General features: G+C 36.9%; 2 protein-coding genes across 4 annotated transcripts; one reads left to right on the top strand and one right to left on the bottom strand.

Annotated features, from left to right (window-relative positions):
- Positions 1-518: 518 nt before the first annotated feature.
- On the bottom strand, positions 519-16,213 carry nr1h3 (nuclear receptor subfamily 1, group H, member 3). 3 transcript variants are annotated; one of them, XM_015020263.1, is made up of 11 exons: positions 16,086-16,213; positions 12,427-12,642; positions 7,839-7,921; positions 7,216-7,458; positions 3,853-4,119; positions 3,532-3,737; positions 3,257-3,436; positions 2,961-3,060; positions 2,707-2,820; positions 2,400-2,494; positions 519-1,226 (listed from the first exon to the last, which is right to left on the bottom strand). In XM_015020263.1, exons 3-11 carry the CDS (start codon positions 7,879-7,881, stop codon positions 1,080-1,082), a joined length of 1,395 nt encoding a protein of 464 aa, XP_014875749.1. In that variant the 5' UTR covers positions 7,882-7,921; positions 12,427-12,642; positions 16,086-16,213; the 3' UTR covers positions 519-1,079. The 3 variants fall into 3 exon arrangements, with proteins under 3 accessions (XP_014875749.1, XP_014875748.1, XP_014875750.1); XM_015020262.1 differs by having other exon boundaries at positions 12,432-12,642; XM_015020264.1 differs by having other exon boundaries at positions 12,432-12,599.
- Positions 16,214-17,267: 1,054 nt separating this feature from the next.
- arl14ep (ADP-ribosylation factor-like 14 effector protein) lies at positions 17,268-21,689 on the top strand. The gene is made up of 5 exons (XM_015020265.1): positions 17,268-17,458; positions 18,316-18,511; positions 18,596-18,721; positions 19,478-19,518; positions 21,253-21,689. The coding sequence occupies exons 1-5, from the start codon at positions 17,388-17,390 to the stop codon at positions 21,479-21,481; spliced, it is 663 nt and encodes a 220-aa protein (XP_014875751.1). The 5' UTR covers positions 17,268-17,387; the 3' UTR covers positions 21,482-21,689.
- The last annotated feature ends 858 nt before the right edge of the window (positions 21,690-22,547 follow it).

Genomic DNA, 22,547 nt, shown 5'->3' with positions numbered 1-22,547 from the left:
ATTTTCTTTTTTCAGTGTGTTGTTAAATAAAAGCAGTTGCAAAATTTTATTAACTTAAATTTAAAAAATTAATTTTTTCATGGTATTTCTCATGAAAAAAGGTATTTTTTCCACAAAAAAACAAATCACAAATAAAACAAAATGTCATACAGGTAATATTGAATAACAATCAGATTCCCATTTAGGAATTCTTTAAAATTAGACTGGAGCCTAGTCTAGTAAAACACTTCCTTAATCCACTTACTAATCTTTGAGAATACATTAATTTAAATGCATTGATTGACTTTATTGACGCCACTTGAAGGAATTTAGGATCTCGTTAGATGTAATGATTGTACATTCTTATAGATATGTGATGTCCAACTTTCATAAATGTTAATGGGCATTTATGAATGACCAAAAAGGTCCCTTTTGCAGTGAGAAAGAAAGAAAGGAAAAAAAGAGTAATATACTTAAAATTAAAGAAGCCTCTGCTTCTCAGAGGTTTGCTTCACATTACTTTACCTGAGCAATGAGTCCAACCAAAAGACCTCTGAATTTACTCTGAAGGAAATGCAAACTGGTTGTTGTCATACATGAATCAGGACAAAAATACAGGCAGAAAAGCATCTCTGCCTCTGCACAGCTGCAGAAATCATCTTTTCCTCTTAATGAGACATTGCAATTTTTAAGACAGTAACAGCCAAGACCTGCTCAGTGCTTCCTGATTTAATTAGTAGAAGAAAGGTACGGAACCACGCAAATGACCGACTTTAACTTTCAGCAAAGACTGAATCAAAGAAAAGTGTCTCAAAACCCTTAAAGCCTAAACTTAACCACAATCATGTGAGCATCTACAACAAAGAAAAAGAAAAAAAGAAATGTTTGTGTGCATGTTTCCTCCACTGCACACAATGCTGCTTAACAGTCTTTTAGGGACCAAAGGGTTAGAGCACTCTACTCCCTTCAGGGTAAAACAAAAATCTCAAGGCAATATCCAGTCCCTGACCACAAGAGAAGAGAGGAGTTGGCGGTCTTTTCACAGAAGTCATGTCCCTCTCAGGGTCCATAAGCCATGGAGTGAGACACCTGGACCGCAGTCACTCATTGACATCCCAGATTTCAGACAGCAGCGGGGGAAGCTTTTTGTCCTGGAGACGGAGAGCAAAAACCTGCTCCGAGTGGACACTGCTCAATGTGCGAAGGCTCACCAGTTTCATCAACATACGGGGGAACATCAGGTGATCCTGAAGAAAACATTGAAAAACTATCAATTCATAGCACATTGTTAGCAAAGGAGATCTTTTAAAGATGTGAACCAGATCTAACAATGTTTAATAGAAACAAAACATGATTTTTTTTTTTCAAAATTTTATAAGAACTGTGAGTCTTATAAAGGAGAAAAGTGATTGTTTTAAGTCTGGATTTTAACTTCCACCGAGTATATGTGTAGCATTATGATAAACTTTTTGAAAGAAAATATATGCTGCAAGTGTAGGGCTAGGGACATACATTGTCCACGGAATAATAATTGGGCAGCTACATTTTTGTACTGCAGTTGAACCTTCACAAGCAAAACAGGAACTGATGGTGTATAGAAAATTGAGACTTTCAAGTGCTTCCCATTTACTGCTGCTAGTTTTCACACAGCTCCCTTATGTAAATGTTCCACAGGCAGAGATCAGGCACATTCATATCAAAATAACAATGCTGGTCACAACTGGGCCAAAAATGAAATCATCTACCTGATTGCTACAAGACTTCTAGTTTTCTGCACTAGGATTTTAGTCACAAGCAGTCACTCAACAACTTTGTAGCAAAATCAAACCTTATGAATTTACAGTTTCTTGCTGGGCGCTGAATGTGTCATGAATTGATTCCAGAGTTTGGTATTCTGTATGAGACACATTCTTGAGCAACTTTTGTCTGCTTGGTTTATTTAACACTTTTTTTTTCTTTTTTTTTTTTACAAATTCAACAACAACTACACAATTGAGCATAATTAACATTTCAGATACTTAAAAATATAAACATTCCAACTATGTTCTTACTAAAATCAAAAAATTATGAAGTACACCTCTAAAGACAGTAAACATTTAGTTTTTTTGACTGAAGCCTCTCACTTTCTTAAAAGTAGAGAAGTTATTGTGAGAGGATATTGACAAACCCTCCATATTTAGGGGAAGAATTTTCTCAACAAATCATCAAATTGAAGCCCTTTTAGATTATACTTAAAGTAACGATATGCTTTAAATTTAAAGTCCACATAACATTTTAAAGCAGACAACTGCTCCTAAATTCAACCCTTCACTGCTAATATCAGCAGTATAATATGACCTCAGTTGTGACCTCAAGTGCCTGTTATGCTGACACACTCTCGGTCATAAGAGCAGAGGTTACATAATGTGGCAGGAACTTACATTTGGTCTCTTTATCATGATGTAAGAGCGCAGAGCGTCCACATAGGGCTGCTGCAGCCTCTCAACAAGATCGTGATCCTGCACATTTGGCCGATCTACACAAATTAAAGCAAAGCATACACAGGCAACTTAAATCTGTCACTAGAGAATTTTTAATTTTGTTAAGATATGATAAATGTTACTCTAAATGCACAGTCTGCAAGCTGAAATGGACCATTTCATCCTTGAGGGACTATAAGCATTTGGCTCACTCTGAGCCCTATATAATGATGATGAACAGCAAGCTGTGCAGTTTATTCATTCTAACCTGCAGAAAAGATGTTGATAGCAATGAGCAGAGCGTATTCGGCCTCATCGAGGTGCAGGTCGTTCATTCCTTTTGAAAACTCGAATATGGGGTTAATGAACTCAAACTGAAGCCCTGGGGGAATGGAACAAGAGAGAAAAGAAGGAGATGGGTAAAAAGAGGAAAAAACTGGGTTTAATGGGAAAATGCTTCAAGATTTTTATGGAAAACAGTACATAATATGATTTCTTTCATTGACTAAATGATAAGAGTACCTGCTTTGGCAAAATCATCCTTATTATAGCTGAAATCCTTCAGAAAAGTAATGCTTTCAATGGCTGGATTGTATCGCCGGGACGTCTCTAACAGCATAATCTGTGGAGGTCAAACACTTGAGTGACACACTGATGCTGCAGAGTCAGAGTTTTTGCCACAAACTCAACTGCATCCAACATTCATTTACAAAAAAATAGGTAAAAAGATGCTGAATCTTGAAAAATGTACTTGAATCATTTTAACTTTAGAATCGTTGAGTCAAAGCAGCTTTGAATGACGGGAACTCAAAACGAACCTCAATGGTGGAGGTTTTTAGTAGAGCGATCTGGTCTTCTCTTGTCAGCTCCAGGAAACCAGGAAGCTGCTTTGCGAAATCCACAATCTCCTGAACGGACATTATTGCGAGCTCTGTAAAGTGGGCGAACCGCTGCTGTCGCACCTCTCGGTTTTGTAAGTCTTGACTCTGGGGCCAAGGCTGGAAATATTCACAAATAGTCTGGTGAGACCCATGCCAAGCAAACAGCAACAACATTTGAAGACCATTTGTTGGGCTACATGTCGTCCATTTACCGTAACTTTTGGTCGGTCAAGGAAAGACCTCTTGTTGCATTGTTTCTGCATGGCCACCAGCTTCTCGATCATCTCCTGCTGCTGTGGGTCGAGCGTGGCTACTTCCTGCAGAGGGGTCGGTGTGACCACTGTGGACGTGCGTGCCGTTTCCTCCTCCTGCTGCTTTTTCAGCTTTTTTAACCGGATTTGTTCCTCAGAAAGCACGCCTGTGGGTCACAGAGGATGATAATTGGCACAAAAGCTCAATCTCAGAGTCAAAGACGCAATTTTATTTACAGTATATATAAAAATCTTGAGTTCATTTGGCGTGAAGACACTCACACTGCTCCAGCATGCCCGCCTCCCGACACTTGCGCAGCCGGCACTGCTGGCACTTGCGGCGCATGTACATGTCCATTTCGCAGCGGCCGTTGTTCTTGCAGGAGTACTGGGCGCTTTTGATGACACTGCGGCGGAAAAATCCCTTGCAGCCCTCGCAGCTCAAAACATTGTAGTGGAAACCGGAAGCCTTGTCACCGCAGACGCTGCACACCTCGTTGCCCAGCATCTTCGGAGCAGGACCCTTTTTTCTCTTCACCGGCTGCCCATCTACACAAGAATACAAAAAACGTATTAGATTTCTAAAGGGTGGCTTATAGGAAATTAAATAGTTTCACAAAGATTAAACACGAAACTTTAAAGTATGACATTTAAGGAATGCCACATGATCACAGATTTTTGTGGATAAATTTGCAGATTATTTCCTAGATTATAGTTACTCTATAAGTGCAGTTTGGGGGGAGTAAGTTTGTTCCAGAACATATTCTTATAGATGGAAAGTTGAAGGATTTGGTGCAGAGGAGCAGCACCTAGCAGGATTGAGCAGTACGCACACTGAATATGGTGGATAATGTTTTTTTTGGAGTAAAAAATGTCAGAAGTGTCAGGGTCTAACCAAACTCTTTGCTTTAAAAACTGTAAAGATCTTCTAAAGCATATGCTGCAGTGATCATCCAGATGTAATCAGGGAGTTGACAGGTTATGCAACAAGTCTACAGTACCTGCAATGCTGCAAATATCTTCACTTGCAGCAGTAACATTTTTGCATCATAACGTCATATGGGAGCAGCTCTCTGTGTTGTAATCAATATGCTCTGATCTAAAGTAAGATTATACAATCAAGGTGTTTGAGTAGAGATATTTCCTCTCAAAAGGCAAGAGATAGACAACCGCTGCACATGTGTGCACCTAAATGCATGTGTGGTTCAGTTATTAAGCACACAAATTGATCTTAGAGAGGAGTCATCATCAAACTGCTGCCACTTCCTTTGCTTTAAACTTAAGATAAATAAAAAGCTCATCCCCTGACCTCGTAGACTTAATATGCAGAGTTTCAGCTGGAACTGAAACCATCTAGAGGGGTTGAAAGAGACAAGCTGCTGAGTAAAACCACAGCTTACTGTATTATGTCACATCTTGCTTTGCTTTTGAAGTATCATACAAGTTACCAATTAGAAAGTTGTCTTCAAGATTTCGTACTCAATTTTCCTTCTGCACAGGGAACCATGTAAATAAAAAAGAGCGTCATCGTGTGTACACATTATTCAGAATCTTGTTTCATCAAAAAAATTAAGGAATAAATATGAACGTGTGAATTTTGCTAAAAATGTTTGGGTGGTGTACTTGGAATACGAACAAATTCAGTTCTAACCTGTGTGAACAGAATTAATTGTTCTTGTTAAAAAGTGATCTTGCACAACACATCCACTCCGTTTGTTGTATCTTTTTGTTATACGTTGGCATGCTAACATTAAAGATCTCCTCTCTGTTTCCATATTTAAAAAAAATAAATAAATTTAAAGATTTTATACTTTTCCTGTTTCAAAATTTAAAAAATAATTTATTGGAGTACAAAATATACAGTTTTGACTCCTTCATTAGCAAATATGTCTTTATGTCTTTAAAGTGTATTATGAGCGTATTTCATTGCTTTTTTGGGGGTTTTGCACTAAATAAACACTACACTATTTTAAAGCCTATAAGGAATTTTATACAAAAGTGTGAGCTGAACTATAAATGTTAAGGGTCCGTTTTGTAAACACTGTTAAACATTTCTCGATTAAAAAAAAATCTTTTAGGCTTTGTTTAGTATTTTAAACAAGCTTAATTGGGAACCACAGGCCCCGTTATAAAACAGTCCATAATTGATATGTTGTTAAATGACTGGCCTTTCAGTCAGTTTAATGAACAACATTTAAGAATTAAGTTGTGATGTAGCAAGTCGAATATGAAGTGTGTCATTTAAAAGTAGATTTAAAATCCACTGGTTTATAAAGCGTTTTAAGAGTTTTGTCCTTGAAAGAACGAAAGAAAAAAGTCTGGGAAAGCAAACATTAGCTACACTTTCCACATACGTATTCAGCCATGAAAAAGGAAAATGCTAATTGCATACTTTTCTAAATGTTTCAGGTCTGTATGGTAACCCTGCACTTCTGCAAGTCTTAGAATTTCCCAGCAGAAATATAAAAAGAGATCTAAGAAAGCACCAAATTGATTTAATGATAAATTCTGCCAGTGGAGGAATGTTTAGAACTTTTGAGTTAGTATATCAAATTATATACTGAACTTTTGTACCACTGACATGATCTAAAATGAGGGGATTGGAAATCCCCAAGAAGAAAAGGAGGACAGTTATGATAATTTAAAAAGTGCTTCAGTTCTGCCTTGTGAAATTCTTACAAAACAAAGGAAAAAAAAAATCTGTTTACTTTCATCTCCTTTGTAATGCATCTTAAGACGATCCTTCTTTTCCCAAGAACATTGCAGGCACAACAAGGTTATCTGTACCACCACCCACATATTGCTAAAAACAAAAACAGAGAACTCGCTACAACATAGTTCAAGCATCGTGTCCCGCCTCCTTCGTGCTCAACTCAGGCCGGCCTGCTGAACGTCCTGCAGAGACTCCTCCTGCTGTGTAGAGCATGTGTGAATAACAATCCACAGAGAAGTCGGGACACCAAGCAGCAGAAGACGGATCATAATAAGCAAGCTTAATGTTCCAGAACCACTTTGCAAAATTAAGAGACTTGATTGGGATTATGAGAGGTTTGGAAGCAAGAAAAACCCCTAAATAAATCTAATTATTTAGGGAGAACTGGACATCACTCCAGGTGCATTATAAACACTGCAATAACTAATCTAGGCTCCACTAAAAACAACAATACATGTGCACAGTAAGCAATAAATCAATTGATCACAAGATACATTAAAACAAATTCAATCATTTTCATTTGAATGATTTGTTGTTTTTCTCTTTTTTCTACCAAAAACTTGATGGCAAAAGTTTTTAGCCTGGTGCATTGGTTTTCTTTTTAGAGAGACTTCATGATTCATGTTATTTGTAGTTTCAGTTGTTTTGTTTATTTATTTTAGATATTTGAATATTTAGTTCCAGTATTAACTCTTTGTTAGAATTTAAAGCTTATTAATCTTTCATTTTTTGCATTATTATGCCCTTACCATTAGATTACTTTAAAATGATTTGAAAACAACATTATCACTTATCGCAATAACTTCTGGGACAAATTATCGTTGAGGAAAATTTGTTCCTTAGAAACAGCTGACCGTAAGGTCCTGCATTTAATCCGTTTATGAAACGCAAACTCAAAATAAAACTTAGGAAACTTTTATTGCTCTGCTTACCGACGCCACCAGACGCGTCACCTGCACAAGGATCCAGCTTGATGTCACTTGGCTCCACCGGCAGAGTGCTGCTCATGTCGGCGAGCGACGGGCCATTGTGGGAGGCGACTGGGAAGTCATCTGGCTGGGAGAGGTCGGTCAGTGACAGCAGGCCGTCGGGCTTCATTGTGGCGTTTCCACCGCTCTCCTCAGCCAAGCAGTCCAGCTGCAGCTCAGAGGCCCCGTCAAACACCTTACTCTCATCTGACAAAAGAGAAACAAACTCGCTGGACTCAAAGACTCATTGTTCGGCTTCCTCTTATCTTATCTGTTTTAACAGGTGTCCAAAACAAACAATTCTTGGAGAACGGAGAAATGTAAACAATATGATAGGGAATTAACAGAATCAACAGCGACTTTATGGTTATTACAATTTAAAAACAGTCACTCCGTTAGAGGAAGCTTGGAAATAAAAGCGTAGATTATGTGTTCTATGACTTTCACCTTGCAGAATTAGTCTTATTCTTTTAATGTGGGAGAATAGATACATTTATTTTAACTGGAAGAGTTATGATATTGGCATATTTAAGAAGAAATAATCCTGCCTAATCTCTCAGATTTAAGAAATAACCTCTTCCTCTTACCATGACCAACATCTGGGATATCAGTCACAGACAGCGTGGACATCTTCTGCACAGCAGCTTGTCATTACGAAATCAACGTGTACCTGTGGAGTAAAAATAACCAGGCCGAGTTAAAGCAGCAGAGTTCGCTTTGCAGAAGAACAAAGACCACTTGTGACAAACCTTTGAAAGGTTTGTCACACCTACAAACTTTAATGTTGGCTTTGGCCATCTGTGTAACTGTGAAGTGGTTTCCAAAGTTTTTTCTCATGTCACGTCTTTTAATAAATTTTCTAAAAGATTGTTTATAAACTTAATTTTTTGCCCAGTCTTCTATGTACTAGAATTAGAAGACATCATTTTTAAATTTTTGCCAATGTGGAGTAAGGTCTTAGCTTTGTCTGACCTATAAACACACAGACATGCATTAACCGTAATAATTTCACTGAAGCTCTGGCAGCAGGTTTAGATTCACAAGTCATTTTTAAGCCTTTGGCAGCCTCCAGCAGATTTTGTTCAAAAGCTGCAACGTATAAAGCCTTTATTTTCACTTAATTAATCAAATAAAGGACCCATTAAGACCAAAATCTCTTTGACAAGTTTGACAGGACCAAGAGCTTAGCAACATGTTTTACAGTAACTGGTTTACTAAATTGTCCAAAATCTATCAAATCACAATTGTAACAGTTTGTAATTGTAAGGGACTGCTTGGAATAATTATTTAATAGGAGGTAATATGTCTAGTTGCCCTGCAAATCTCTCACATATTTGGTCAGAGCCATCACAATTTTCAGCAATGGCAATGTTTCCCTAAAATGGTGAGGACCAAATTTATAATTACTGAACTAATTTGGTGACTCCTGGAGGTAGGTGGACACAATTAATTTTATTTCAGGTAACAGAGTGGAGGGGGCCAAACAGTAGGGCTGTAGTGATACAATTATCTCACGATACAATACACGATATTCTGCTCACAATACAATATATATTGTGATATTCAGAGAACAATACAATTCAATACAATTTTGCGATTTTTTGAAAGATTTTAGAGGGACAGAGTGATTTTGGTGACATTTTGTGACTGTTATAGAGTTGGATTAAATTAATTTAACTGAAAACTGATTAAAAGCACCAACTACACAATACCTGACTCTGGTGGGACGTGGACACAGACTTAAAGTCAACAGCTGGACAAAAAGAATCAAAGAAGTGGTGAGAAAACATGTTTCTTTTAGTTGAAACAATACAAACTGTAGCTTACATGCATTTGTAAAGTAAATAAAGTGCACCAAGTACCCTGTTCTGAATAGGTTGATACCTTTTTAACCTTGACACTTAACATCTGAAGGAATCACTCTAAGCCTGATGACCTAATTGCTCTCCTGGTAAAGCAAGCAGTGAGTGAGCAAGGTGACAGTTGGATGGTACGATACTTGCTGAAGAATATCGATTTTTTTCTAGGAAAGAAAATATCGATATATATCGCAAAATCAATATTATTACACAGCCCTACTAAACAGATACATATGCTGCAATCTACAGGTAGCTAAAAACATTAATTATCATGCAAAACTTCAATGTTTGACAATTTAGAAAGTGAATCTCATTAAATGGAGTCAGTATTCAGAGTGAAATATTTCAAGCCTTTATTTCTTGTCTTTCTCCATTTTTACAGATAATTAAAAAAGATTTTGAATAGGTGAAAAAGTTGAATGTTAGAAAATAATGGTGTCATGACTGACCCTTGTCAGCTAATTAAGCAAAGCATCTGTAAGAGTTTCCTGAGTCTCAGTCTGGGTCAGTAGGCTGCACAATCATGGAGAAGACTGCTGACTGGTCAGCCACTGGTATAAAGAGGGAAAGCCACAAAAGGTCACTGTTGAAAAAGCTATGCGTTTACAGGGTGCTATATCCAAATATGTGCAAAGAAAGTTGAGTGGAAGGAAAATGTGTGGTATTAAAAGGTGCACCAGCAACAAAAATATATAGCTGTTCTTCAGTGCATGGTACACTGCCCTGAAGTAGTGATTTGTGTAAAAGGAGCCCCTTTTGCATGTACTGTTGACTGCATTGAACAATATTTAGCACTATTAAAATTTTCTGAGTCAGTGAATTTTTGGTTTTTATTCTCTGTTAGCATAATCATCAAAATTAAAAGAAAAAAAAAGGCTTGAAATATTTCATTATATGTAAGGAATCTATACAACACCTATATGTATGTATGTAAAAAAAACTAAAGTAAGGTTGGACAGAGATCTATGCTTGTTTGCAGACATGACGGGTAGAGTTTGGATCCTGATGAACTTAAAGCTTCGAAAATCTTTTAACAGACAACAAGACGACAAAATATGCAAGATTCCTAACAAAGACATGGACAAATGCACACAAAACAAAATTTTCGAAATTCAACATGACTGACAGATGTAAATACAGATAGATGTAAATAAACAAAAATTGTATTCTCACTCAAAAAAGGGATGCAGTCCAGAGAATGAGCTGATTGGGCATCTTAAGCAGCAATGTGTGGTTCTTAGAAAGACTTGAAATGCCAGAAAACTTTAATTGTAGTTGGACACTCCTAATATCAAAGTGTGTGAAAAAACCCAATTGGATGCAAAAGCAGAAATGAAAGTCTGTCATGTGCTGCTTGGAGGGAGAGGGTATATTTCAGGAAACTGATTCAGCAAACACACCAGCATAAACTGAGGCTATTCTTAACCAGCCTGCAGGACAAGTAAACAAAATGTATTTTACTGTCAATTTTGATAGGTGAAGAAATGCTAAACAAGATAAATTCATGTATGGTTATCTGATAACCTGTTTAGTATGTTTGTCTAACTAAAGGTGAAGTCTTGAAAACTGTGTTGGATTTAAATGATTTTTAAATAAAAGTGCTACAACATAAGAAGTAGTTGGTTGTTGTTGACTTTCATTTCTGTGGGTTGATCAAACGGCTTATGCTATTGATAGAATGCAGTATGGTTAAGCCCTGTAAATATTCACAATGAAATGGATTTTGTTACTGTTTTAGTTCTTGGTTTACATAATCTACTAAAAAAAATAATAATATGGCCAGAAGCCACAACAGCCACCCAAACCACGAGCTGAGTCAGAAAACTATGAGCCTCATAAACTGGATTTCTGTCATTTGCCAGATTTAAAAATAAAATTCACCTCCTTAATGCTACACGGGCGACACAGAGGGACATGTATAAAATGCCCATGTGAATCTATGCCATGGATATAAAGTATGGATGCAGTAATAATTTTAGCATAAATTAGAAGCGGCCAATTTTCCCTTGATCAGTGCTGATTGGTCATCAGCAGGTCAAATACTAAAAAATATCAATAGCTTTTCCCTCGGTTCATTAAATCTTTCACAACTAAGAACTCCATACATTTTTGTTCCATGGAATGATTAACAAACATCATGTACTTTGATGCGTCTTTATCTGTATCCAAAAAGCTGCAGAATGCATTTCTGAATCAGCGGGTCAGATCTAAAAGAAACCCCATTATCAGACTTTAATCTGAAGCTCAAACATAATCTAATCTGACCGTATTCTAATTGTGCATTCCCAATTAAAGAGCAGGGTTGTTCAAAGTGTGGTCCAGAGACCATTTGCAGCCCATGGACAGATTTTGTGTGTCCACTGACAGAAATTCAAGAATGATACAAATTTAGAGACTTTTTATTTTCAATGTAAATCTGTCCAGTCAAACACCAAAGCTTTTTCATTCTCTTTAATTTCACAATAAAAAGTACTGCATCTATCCAGTGACTTTCACTCAAATGCAGACTTTGGAGCAAAGAAATTAGTTTTTAAATAATTTATGGAACCAGGCAGAATGTAGAGGTGTTATCAAAAAGAGTGAGACTCAAATCTTGTTTTTATTGCTGGTAACAGACTAAATCTTTTTCTAGTTTTTTATATATATATATATAATATCTGAGCTCAAAAGAATTTGCAAACTGAACCCTTCTTTTAATAAATCAAATGTGCAAAACTCTAAGATTTGCTTCGACAATGGTTTACACTTCTCTTTCCTGCAGCAAAGTAAAAAAAAAAATCTCATTACTTTTTGTTAAATTATTACATGGTTGGTTTATTGTTGGAACAGGTAAAAACAGAAAAAGAAAAAACATGTTCTTTTTTTATTTTTGTTTTTACTTTTGGCTTAGCATTTTTGTCCCACATGGTAAAAGTTTGGACTAAATTAATTCCATACACACGTTCATTTCTTCTGACAGAGAAGAGAAGTGATAAATAAAACTGAATCAGTGGAATGGCTGCAGAGCTGATGATGGGAGTAATTCATCTCTCCAACCTCCACAGACTAAAAAGAAAAGCTTTCATTATATAACAAACAAACATGTTTGTTATTACAAGGAAGACAAAATGAACTTTATAATATTGGCATTTACAAATGCTGCCCAATTGTTTGCCTCTGTTTGTGTTAGTACACTGTAAGCAGATTTTCTCTCTTAAATTTGAAACAGAGAAACTTTTTCACTAAACAAAACAACCTAAAAAATACAACTCTGCTAAAGAGCATCATTAGATTCAAATATATTTGCAACAGTGAGCATGTGTCAGGTGAGACTGACCTTACCTCTGAAGTGGATGTCCCAATTACTGCCTATCCATCTCGCCCATGCCAGTCCACAGCTTGAGTGTGTCGATTCCTCTGCGCTGATGGAGGACCGGCTTTCCCTGGTGGGCCTTATGGGATGCCCAAAGCCCACTGACTTATTGTGCCGAGGTTTTAATGACTTGATAACTGGAGGAGAGCGAGTAGGAAAGAAGTGGCTTTCTACAATGCCCTATGGGAGACGGGAGGGAAAACAGAGTGGGAGGGAGGAGAAAGGGTGAAAAAGGGAACACCAGGGGTTACTGTAGGTCATTGACTCTTGAATATTAAAATGCACTGAGTTGCTTTGCTCATTTTCTCCTGAAGCAGCTTATTGTATTTACGTAGACTTTACCGGTTGTCCTAACGCTTTACCCCCAAATCTTAGCTTTTTCTTAATAAAAGAAAGCAACATCTAAAATCATATATCAGACTTTGATTTTATTCAATGTTAAGTAGATAAAGGGAGGCCTTATCTGTTCAAAAGGCAGCAGGTGTAATAATTAGAGATATGGTTTATTGACTGAATTTTACTTTCTGCAGTAGTAAACCATCTCTTCATTGTATAATGTCTCCTGTTATCCACACCCTGATCTGACTGGTAAAGTCCAATGTCCCCAACATCTTATCGGTCACTCACCTTTGCCCATGTTCCATTTTGCCACAGATGGCTGGAAATAAAATTACCAACAAATATCAACAATGTCTTCCTGGCCAACCTCCTTGCACCATACATTCATTTACATGAAGAAAGTCTGATTTAGTCCATTTAAAACCTTAATTACTTATCACAAATAAAACCAAAACTGTGGAATAGCATTTATTTTGAAATCCACAAGTTCTTATCTTTCCAGACTCCTGGGCAGACAGACATCAACCTGCCCTGCAATAAACAGTTCCACCAGTTATTTACAGCCAAATATCAAAGATGTTACCGTCACAATTTAGGTGACCGAATGTATTCATTTTCAAAACCAAAATCCAAATGAAACACAATGTTAGGGTCACTGGAAATGGGAAAACATTTTACCTTCTTTTGGTGGAGCTTATTTTTCTTATCAGTTACAGGATAAAAATGAAACGTAGGAAATATGGTTCAAATTTCATTTTAAGAATAAATCTGAAATGGTGAAAGAAGAATTTCAAATCTTTTGTGATTAAAGTCACAAATGGTGGTATGTTGACACTGCTGTGTTCTTTCAGAGCAGGTTTGGTGTGTTTTGAGAGTACGTGTCCACTGGATGTTTGCAAGCTGAAATTTTTTTGTTCATAAATCTTATTCTTAAGTCCTGGCCACAGTGTTCTTTTGATTTCACTTTTTACCATTTCATCTTTTTTCTCACCATTTTAAATCACCCCCTCCCCATTTATATTGACTTTAATCTTAAAATGGGTAAGCAACACAAAGTATTCTCCACTTCTTTTATCCAAATGACCCCAATACTTTGCTTGAGCGGAAAACGTAAAGTTTAGACTATAAAGATATTGATTTTTAACCTAATGACACTCAAAGTAATTTGTAAAAATGACTTTGAGTGTCTGAAAATTCCCTGTCAGCAAACTTTTCATAAATAGCCCCAGAGAAAATACGCAGGGCACTGGTATACAGGAGCAGTCAGCAGAACTGGGAGGGAAATGTGGCTTCCTCAAAGCGTACCATCTCTTACTCAAAAAGCAAAACGGGATTCCCATGTTCAGCAACAAACTGGTGGGAAACGAAGGCGCCGCTGATTTTCAGGAATTGCTGGCGCCACATAGAATTGGGGTTCTCATGCACGCCCTAGTAGAAGAAGAAGTGATTCATTTACTGCTTGCAGATCCACCCTAATTTTTTTACTTCTTCTGACCTATTGGCAAGATTAACACTGGGTGGGGCTGAGCAGAGAATTATGTTAGGTCACCATAGTGGTGGACATGATAAAAAGATGGAAGTGATGCCGCATTAACAAACAGGTGAATCAGACATTATCTGGATGGTTATTGAGGAAAAGGGCTCATTAAGATAAGAAAAGCAAAGCCTCAAGTAATAGGAATTGGTAGATTTGAAACCTAGTTGTAATTTATCTTACTGAATCAAAAAAACTATCCAAGTCATTAATATTTGAGCAAGTTAGGGCACAATGTACTGGCATTACATACGGTAAAACCATTATTTAAAGCAACTGTCACAACTTGTAAACATTGTTTGTAGTCAGCCGACAGTCTTACAGTGTCTGTTTTGAAGCATTTCAGCACTGATCTTCTGAGGCATTGCCATGGTTTTCCAAAATATTCAGACGAAAAACACAGAAATTCCAATAGTAAAAACTTCCATCTTTTAAAACAGTCTAATATTAATTTTCAAATGATATTTACCCTCTTAAATATTTGTGAAAATCATCATCCTTTCACAAACTATTAAGTGCTTTCTCTCAAAATACTACAAATAAAACTGGAAACAAAAGATATGCAACTTAAAAAGGCACAAATGTCTAAAGCACCACCTCCATGGTCAGGATGCTCTAAAACCACAACCATGATTTGTCCACTGAATCCATTTCAGAGATAACATTTATTTCTAAACTTCTGACAGAACTATACCTAGCAGACATGATCAGATCTGAACAGATTACTTAAATGCTACACAGAGGTGCTTCCTTGTTCATACAGCACAACACTGCAATATATTTTACAAGATCCCAGTATAATTTAAAAGTTATTTATTGCTCTTTCTTCTAAAGTAGTTATTTTTGTCATACAATATACCTACTAATGGTGAGAATGCAATCTGGTGTAGATCTCCTGTTTCTGTGCATCAAAACTTTCCTTGCTTTGATGGGAATTTCCATTAGTCATAACAAAGAAAGGCATCCTTAGATGCCAGACATAAAAGATCAGTGGAACAATTGCTATGGTGTCTTAAAAGAGTTCTGCATTTGCACCTCTTCATAACGCCTCATTTGTTGTTTATCCACCTTAATTTCAGAGAGAAAACATATTGTAATACATGCAACCAACGTTATCGACTCTCTGAAACGCTGTTTCCTCTTTAGGAGTTTTTTTTTTTTAAGCAAGAAACTCCAAACATTCACATGTCTGAATATGTGGGTAGTACACTGACATTTAGGCTCATTTTTTTAAACCTCAATCATATTCATACAGAACTGAAACGACCACAATGAGCTCAAGAGAAATACTTTATAACCTAGTTGGCTTTTGTCAAACTGAAGTAGTGCTGTAGAATTTCATGTCAACTGACTATGAACAGATAACTCACATGTCTGGAGTTTTATATTGACAGAGCTGGAACTTGTTTTATTTTTCTGACCACACATTCGCTGCTAACATTAGCTAAGTTAGTTATGGACTCTTGACACGCAACTTGTTTTGTGAAACTAGCGTAAAGAGGATTACTGTTGCTTTACGTCAAAACTTTAGCGAGCTAAGTAGTTTAGATTTTGACAATTTACCTAAAACACTTAGAATAACAAGAATGGGGTTGTTTATGGGAGATTAGCTTAATGGTCAACCCACACAGCAAGGCCAACATCATGAATGTAACGACAAAAACAAGTTGAACTTAGTAACCGGAGCTAATTTCAGTCCCCAGATCTCACTAACAAACTCAGGAAAGACATAAAACAACTAACTCTTTACCTTCCAGGAGGTTCACGCCTCTATGACGGGTTGCCTGTTCAGTAAGTTAGGAGATTCAGTCCTGTACGTGATTCCTGACTACGGCTTTGACAAGCCAAGCTAACTCGTTAGCCAGCGTAGTACATCATGTGACTAAGACGCCCCTAGGCACCTGGGTGTTTTTTACCCTGTGTTTTGGCTTGCAGGCAGATACAAAAAACAGACACTTGATATTCCGTTATTATCTAGAATAGAATAGAATAGAATAGAATAGAATAGAATAGAATAGAATAGAATAGAATAGAATAATTGTGACTGCTCCACTATGAAAAAATTCAAGTGTAGCAAGTACAGGTAAATGGAAGAATGTATAAGGTACAAATGTTAAAAAGAAAAACAGGGGGATGGGTTAGAATAGAAACTAGACTAAACAGATGGTTCAAATTTACAGCATAGGAAAACTAATCCTGTACATTTATTAAAAACAAAAATGAAAATACCATACTCAGATCAAAAGAAACATGCAACTGAGTAGGACTATTTAAACATCGATATTAGTTCATAGAAAACCAGCAACAGCCTATTAACGAGAAATAAAAAATGCCTGAAGGAATGTACCAACTTACTGAGTTTGTGTGGACCAGTGTTGACTGTAGCACACCTATAAATACACACAAACCTTATGTTCATCCATATTAATATTTGCAAACATTACAAAGACATAAAATCCTGCTCTCAAAATGAAATTGTAAGATCTTGTTATTTGACATTGATTTCCTACATATGCCCTGGCATGAACTATGTGAGCAAATTTGAATAATTTGCTGCATATGGGAGAGAATGTGCAACTAAAAGTATTGATCTCTTCCCAGTAGCACTGATCTGATGCCTGTGTTCTGGTATTGACAGTATTGATATTCAGATCAATACACCCAGCCTTATCTGACACTGAAACAAGACACAAATAAATTTACCAAGGACTAGAAGAGAATTGAGAAAAAGAAAATCCAGGGAAATGTCAAAGCCTTTTCTATTTATCTTACTGAACTTCTGTGAGGTGACATAAATCAGCTCAAATTCAAACATATACTGTAATCAGCCCTAATGGGAATTAATCACAAGTTCATAAACTGAAGTAGATGGAAAAATTGGGTGTAACTCCACAAACGGCCACTAGAGAGCACACGACTTCAAGACCAAACAGGAAGTGTGATCATAAAAGAAGAAAAACGGAAGACAGCAATCTTATAACTCTTGTTTATGTTGTGCACGTTTTTAGTGTTTTTCTGCATTCCTGTATAGTTTCTTTAAAAAAAAAACATCATGCCTGTAATTTGTGCTGCACCGGGGTGCAATAATAAGTTTGTTAAGGGGTCGGAGATAAGATTTTACAGGTAGGTTTAACACTTATAACAAGAAATTGGACTGTATTTTGTTTAGTGCTGCAGAAAGCTATTTTACGTCAGATTTAATTGTGATTGTAGACAAAAACGAACCTTGTATTTTCGTTTTAAATGCTTTTATAAAATGCATCTTTGAACGAAGATTCTTTTTTAAGGAGAATGCAATCGCTCTAGTTATATACACTATTTTTGTGATAGACAAATCCAGTACAATTCCCAACAGTAAGTTGCTTTTTTTTAATAGTTACAGTCAGGATATAGTAATAGTAATTTAATTTATCACGTGGTTGAAACAGACTTTTATTTTCCGTGGAATATCATTTGTAGCGCTAAATTTTCTTTATAGATTTTGTAAACACATTAGTGGGAATCGTTGACTTTTCAGGCATTGCAGTATTAAAAACGAGGTGAATTCCATCTGATCAGTTTCTAAGAACGTATTATTTACTTATTCCATAACTTTTACCCAGTATTATAGTTTAAGCAAAATCAGTTGAATCTAATGAATCCTTGTTACCAGGCCTCCGAATAACAACGATTGAGTTGTGTTGGAGAGGGGATCCATCTAGATTCTGCAGGGTAGTAGCTCTCTAAGCCTGGACTTGGACAACCCTGTTTTACATAGTATTACCATACGATATAGTCAGAGTCATATCTAGACATACATAGCTCTATCGCATGCTGTTATAATGATATGCAGTCAAATTTTACATCGTCAAATGAAGCTCAGCCAGTGTGGTGACAGTGTAGATCAGCGGTGTCAAAGTGAGACATGTCTGTCATGAAACGTATTGTCAATTTGTGAAAAAGTTGAAATCCTTCCATGTCCCTTCTTCTCTGTTTGTCAGATTCCCTCTTAGCAAACCTCAACTTGCCACCAAATGGGTCCAGAGCCTGGGGATGAAAAACTTCATCCCGACCCCCAACACTTGCCTCTGTTCTGAGCACTTCAGGACCGACTGCTTCAGGGACTACAACGGAAAGCAGTTCCTGAGGGAGGACGCAGTGCCCACCATATTCGCCCCAGGACAGGAGAGTTCAAAGGTGGGAGCACGTTTCCTCTTGTTTTTCTGTTAAAAAATTTCATTCTCCACATGAAGTGAACAAATAACTCTGCACATTTTACAGATTGAGCTCCGTAAAAGAGGAGTAATACCAAAAGAAACAAATGTGTCAAATCAGATGGGGACGCTGGCAGACAGAGACAGAATGAGAGAGACAGTCATGCGCAGAGAAAAAAGAGGAGGAATGAGGGTGAGTTTCTTTTGGTGTTGATTTATACATTTGGAACTGGATATTTAGATGTGCTGCATATAAAGACACATAACCTATCTATTCTAACTGTCTAGCATTAAATACAACTCACCTTTTCCTGTTTTAAGTCAGTTAAAACAGGAATTTTAAAATTATTTCTATTTGCTGAATGTGTGAAAAATGAGATAATCTTTTGGAATGTGTTAGTTTCTTAAAATTTAGAAGTTAGCTTACATTTTCTTCATATTTGATAAAATTGTCTTTTAAACTGTATGCCTTAAGTCAGACTTCAGCAAGACATATTCTGCCAATAACACACACCAGCATTTTTGAGTTGTTGCTTTAAAATACGTCTACACATGTGTCTCAGTTGAACCTAAACCTTGTAAACTAACCTGTCAAAAACCTTAGAAAAGCCATAGCATTATTAAATGGGCTTTGTCAAATGGTACTAGGCCATAATGATATTAGTTTATGTAAACATTTGATTTTGACGAAAGAAATAAAAAAATCTCCATCAGTTTTCTGACATTTACCCACCAGAAATAATTTTGTTAATCTCAGTTGGCCTAAAAGACGGAAGAAGTTATGCGTCTCTTCAGTGTGTGTGTAAATATCTGGTTTCAATTGTAGGTAATGTTCTTTTCCTCCTTAATGATTTTAATTACTGCAAACAAGGTGGTTTTAATTATGTCAATCATAAATTTCTAACTGAGATCACCCAAAGAATGTATTATGGGATGCAAAATGTTGCAGGGAGGACGTGGAAGCCGTGGAGGAAAACAGCTATCTGACAGGTGAGGCTGTTTTTTGTTTTTGTTTTTTTTTCTTTGCATATCTGCACTTTAAGGGTTTGTGAACTGAAGCTGGTCCAGTTCTAGATCAGGTCCAGAGCTAAAAGCATTACTTAATCCAAACAGAACAGCAGAAAATGATCTGGTTTTCTACATCCAGAGAGCTAGAAACTACTTATATAGTTCTATTTGACATAATTGAAACTGTACATATAGCATACCGAGATGAAAGCTCTGTACTAACGCTTTCATCAGGCTCCTTTTTATGGATCCAAATCCATTATATTAGAATGTCTTATCAAATGAAAATAATTTTAACCCTTAAAGGTTGTACATCGTTAACCTATTTTAGGTTTGAGAGAGTCGTGCATTCTGCATAATCTTCTGCTGCTGTGTGTTTGGGTGTGCTGGTCTCTTGGCACACACCATGTAGGCTTTAATTCACGAGGATATGTAGATTATTTGAAACTTCCTCTGAGCTAGAAGGAATTGCATTTCTTTCTCAGGTTGTAACTGCCGTGAAAAAATAAACAAAGAAAAGTCACGGCTATTGAACTCAGAGATGTGATCCTGCTCATATATCTTGCTCTGCTTCAAGAGCAGGAAAATATTCATATAAAGTTTGCCACAATTATACATTTCTCAAAGATTTTGACTGAGGGCATAAGTCATAAAGTGTAGTTACTGGTGATAATTGTTCTGCTGAAAATCATAACGTTTTTAAGTTTGCAATTGGAGCTGCTTTTCTATCTCTTCCACATACACCCACCATCAGATTTTTCAAAATCCATTCCAGCTGCACATTTCCTCTAAGTTTGGAATGGTTTCGCATTGCTTGTGCACCATCATTGTCATAAAACATTCTGGTATTATTGCTGTATTTGTGTGATTCACAGTTTTAATCTCACACCAAACTCTGCTGTTAAGGTGTGTGGTAATCAGTCCCCCAAAATTGCTGATGCTCACAGCAGCAAAGCCCTTCCTTTAAGAGGAGCAGCTGCTCACTGTCAGCCAGCATCATTTAAATACATGGACCCGTTTCGGACCAGGCGGTGGAAACACAAACAACTGACTGACAGGGTTTAAATGAAAGGTTCTGGGAAATTAGGTTAATATTCCAAATCGCTTTGTCAAAATGTGCCTTAAGCATTAGATTTATGTGGAAATTATTCCCCTTTACATAATTTCCTCTTGATTTTTTATTTAACTGATTGAAACTCTGAATAGCTGCTGGGAACAGATTTCAGAGGTTATTGAATATTTTGTATTCTTTCCTGTAATTGACGAGCTGATATAGAACTGGCACTTTTCCAGTTCAGCAGAAATGGATTAATGAAAAACTCCTGCTAAAGTTTCTCATAAGCCTGGACTTTCCTTTTGGCCGTGGTTTGTTTAATTAGATTAGTGAAATCCGAATTTGATCCCTGTTTCATAATGAAGTGAAAGACAAAACTGTCCCCAGGTTTTTAACTCTCCTCACTGACTTCTTTATATTAGCCGACATTGCCACTCCGTATTAGACGATGGCCGTGTTAATGGAGACATACGCAGGGATGGTTTATATCTGGTTGTGATAAATTCACACAGTCATAATGTGCGATATAAAACGAGTGAGAAAGTAATTATAGAAAGCCACTGAAGGGGCGGGAGGAAGAGGCTTCAGGAAAATGAAATCAGATTGTTTTGCATCCGAGGGAACAAATCACATCACGTCACCTTTAACTCTCCGTCATGCAGGCAGAACGTCGCAGCCAAAAGCAGAGTTTACGACAGCAAGGGCCGGCTGCTGTCCAATGGCAAAGACATGTGCGACTGCCTGGATGTGGACTGCATGGGCTGCTTCTACCCCTGCCCCGAGTGTTGCTCCAGAAAGTGCGGTGTGGAGTGCCGCTGCGACCGAAAGTGGCTCTACGAGCAGGTGGAAGTGGAAGGTGGAGAGATCATCCGGAACAAATTTGCAACTTAGCTACCATTGATGCCCTTTTTATTTTGTTTTTTGATTTAAAAAAAAAAAAAAAACCCTGTTTTGATATATCCTCATTATTTCCAGTGAACTTCAGCCTGTTGAAACATTTTACTTTACATAAAGAAAGACGATGCAGCTGTTATTTAAAGGTGTTTTTTTTAATTATGCCAACATGTGTTAATAAACATTTTCTTTGTTCTTTTTGCAATGGTTTCACTGTTATTGTTTGGGATCACCATCTCCATCTACCCCGCATCTATTGACTTGAAATGATTTTTTTCCTCACTGTTTGAAGCTAAGTCAGACTAAACTTCTCTTGTTTTAGGTCTTTTTAGAATTTCCAAAATTATTTCTATTTGCTAAATGCCTGAACTGAGAATTTTTTTTTACAGATTTTTTGGAAATTGAAATTCAAAAGGTACTTTTATTTTTGTTATTTACTTTGTATTTAGAATTTAAAAGTTTAAAAAAGAACTCAACACTATAAAAAATTGGTTTGAATTGTTTTTTCACATAAAAAATGTGAAGGAACCATTTAATTCCTTCATAGCCACAGTGATGTCTATGTTGCGCTATAGACACCACATATATCTTAACTTGTGCTCATAGTAATCTGCTTAACAGAACATTCACAATATGCTTGTTTTTTTTTTCTTTAAGCTGCTTTTTAACCAAAGTTTTCTACACATAAAAACAAATATTGCTTTTCATTTCCTTTCTCACTGACCCAAGGCAGCAAGGGACCAGTATGACACAGCAGTTTCAGAGCTGCAGCACTCCTGCGAGTATCATTTTTCATTTATACGCATTCTGCTGCCCTTGAGCATCAGCTGCAGGTGAAGTGTCATGGAGCCCTGGGGGGCATCACCTCATGACATTTCTGAAAGAAAATGGATAACCAGCTCTGAAATTCACCGTCCTGCTGAGCCTGGAAGTAAAACGGAAGTGGAAATATTTCTTTTTAAATACCTTGTAAATAAAATAGAAGTAGTGGTGGTGTGGGGGGGGGGGGGGGGGGGGGGGGGGAAGCTGGGGGGCGACAGGTTTCACGAGATCAAAAACACGT

The sequence above is a fragment of the Poecilia latipinna genome, unplaced genomic scaffold (assembly GCF_001443285.1).
Source record: "Poecilia latipinna isolate Pla-1442-1.1 unplaced genomic scaffold, P_latipinna-1.0 Scaffold2559, whole genome shotgun sequence".
Taxonomy (NCBI): domain Eukaryota; kingdom Metazoa; phylum Chordata; class Actinopteri; order Cyprinodontiformes; family Poeciliidae; genus Poecilia; species Poecilia latipinna.
This window is presented reverse-complemented; position numbering and strand designations above follow the sequence as displayed.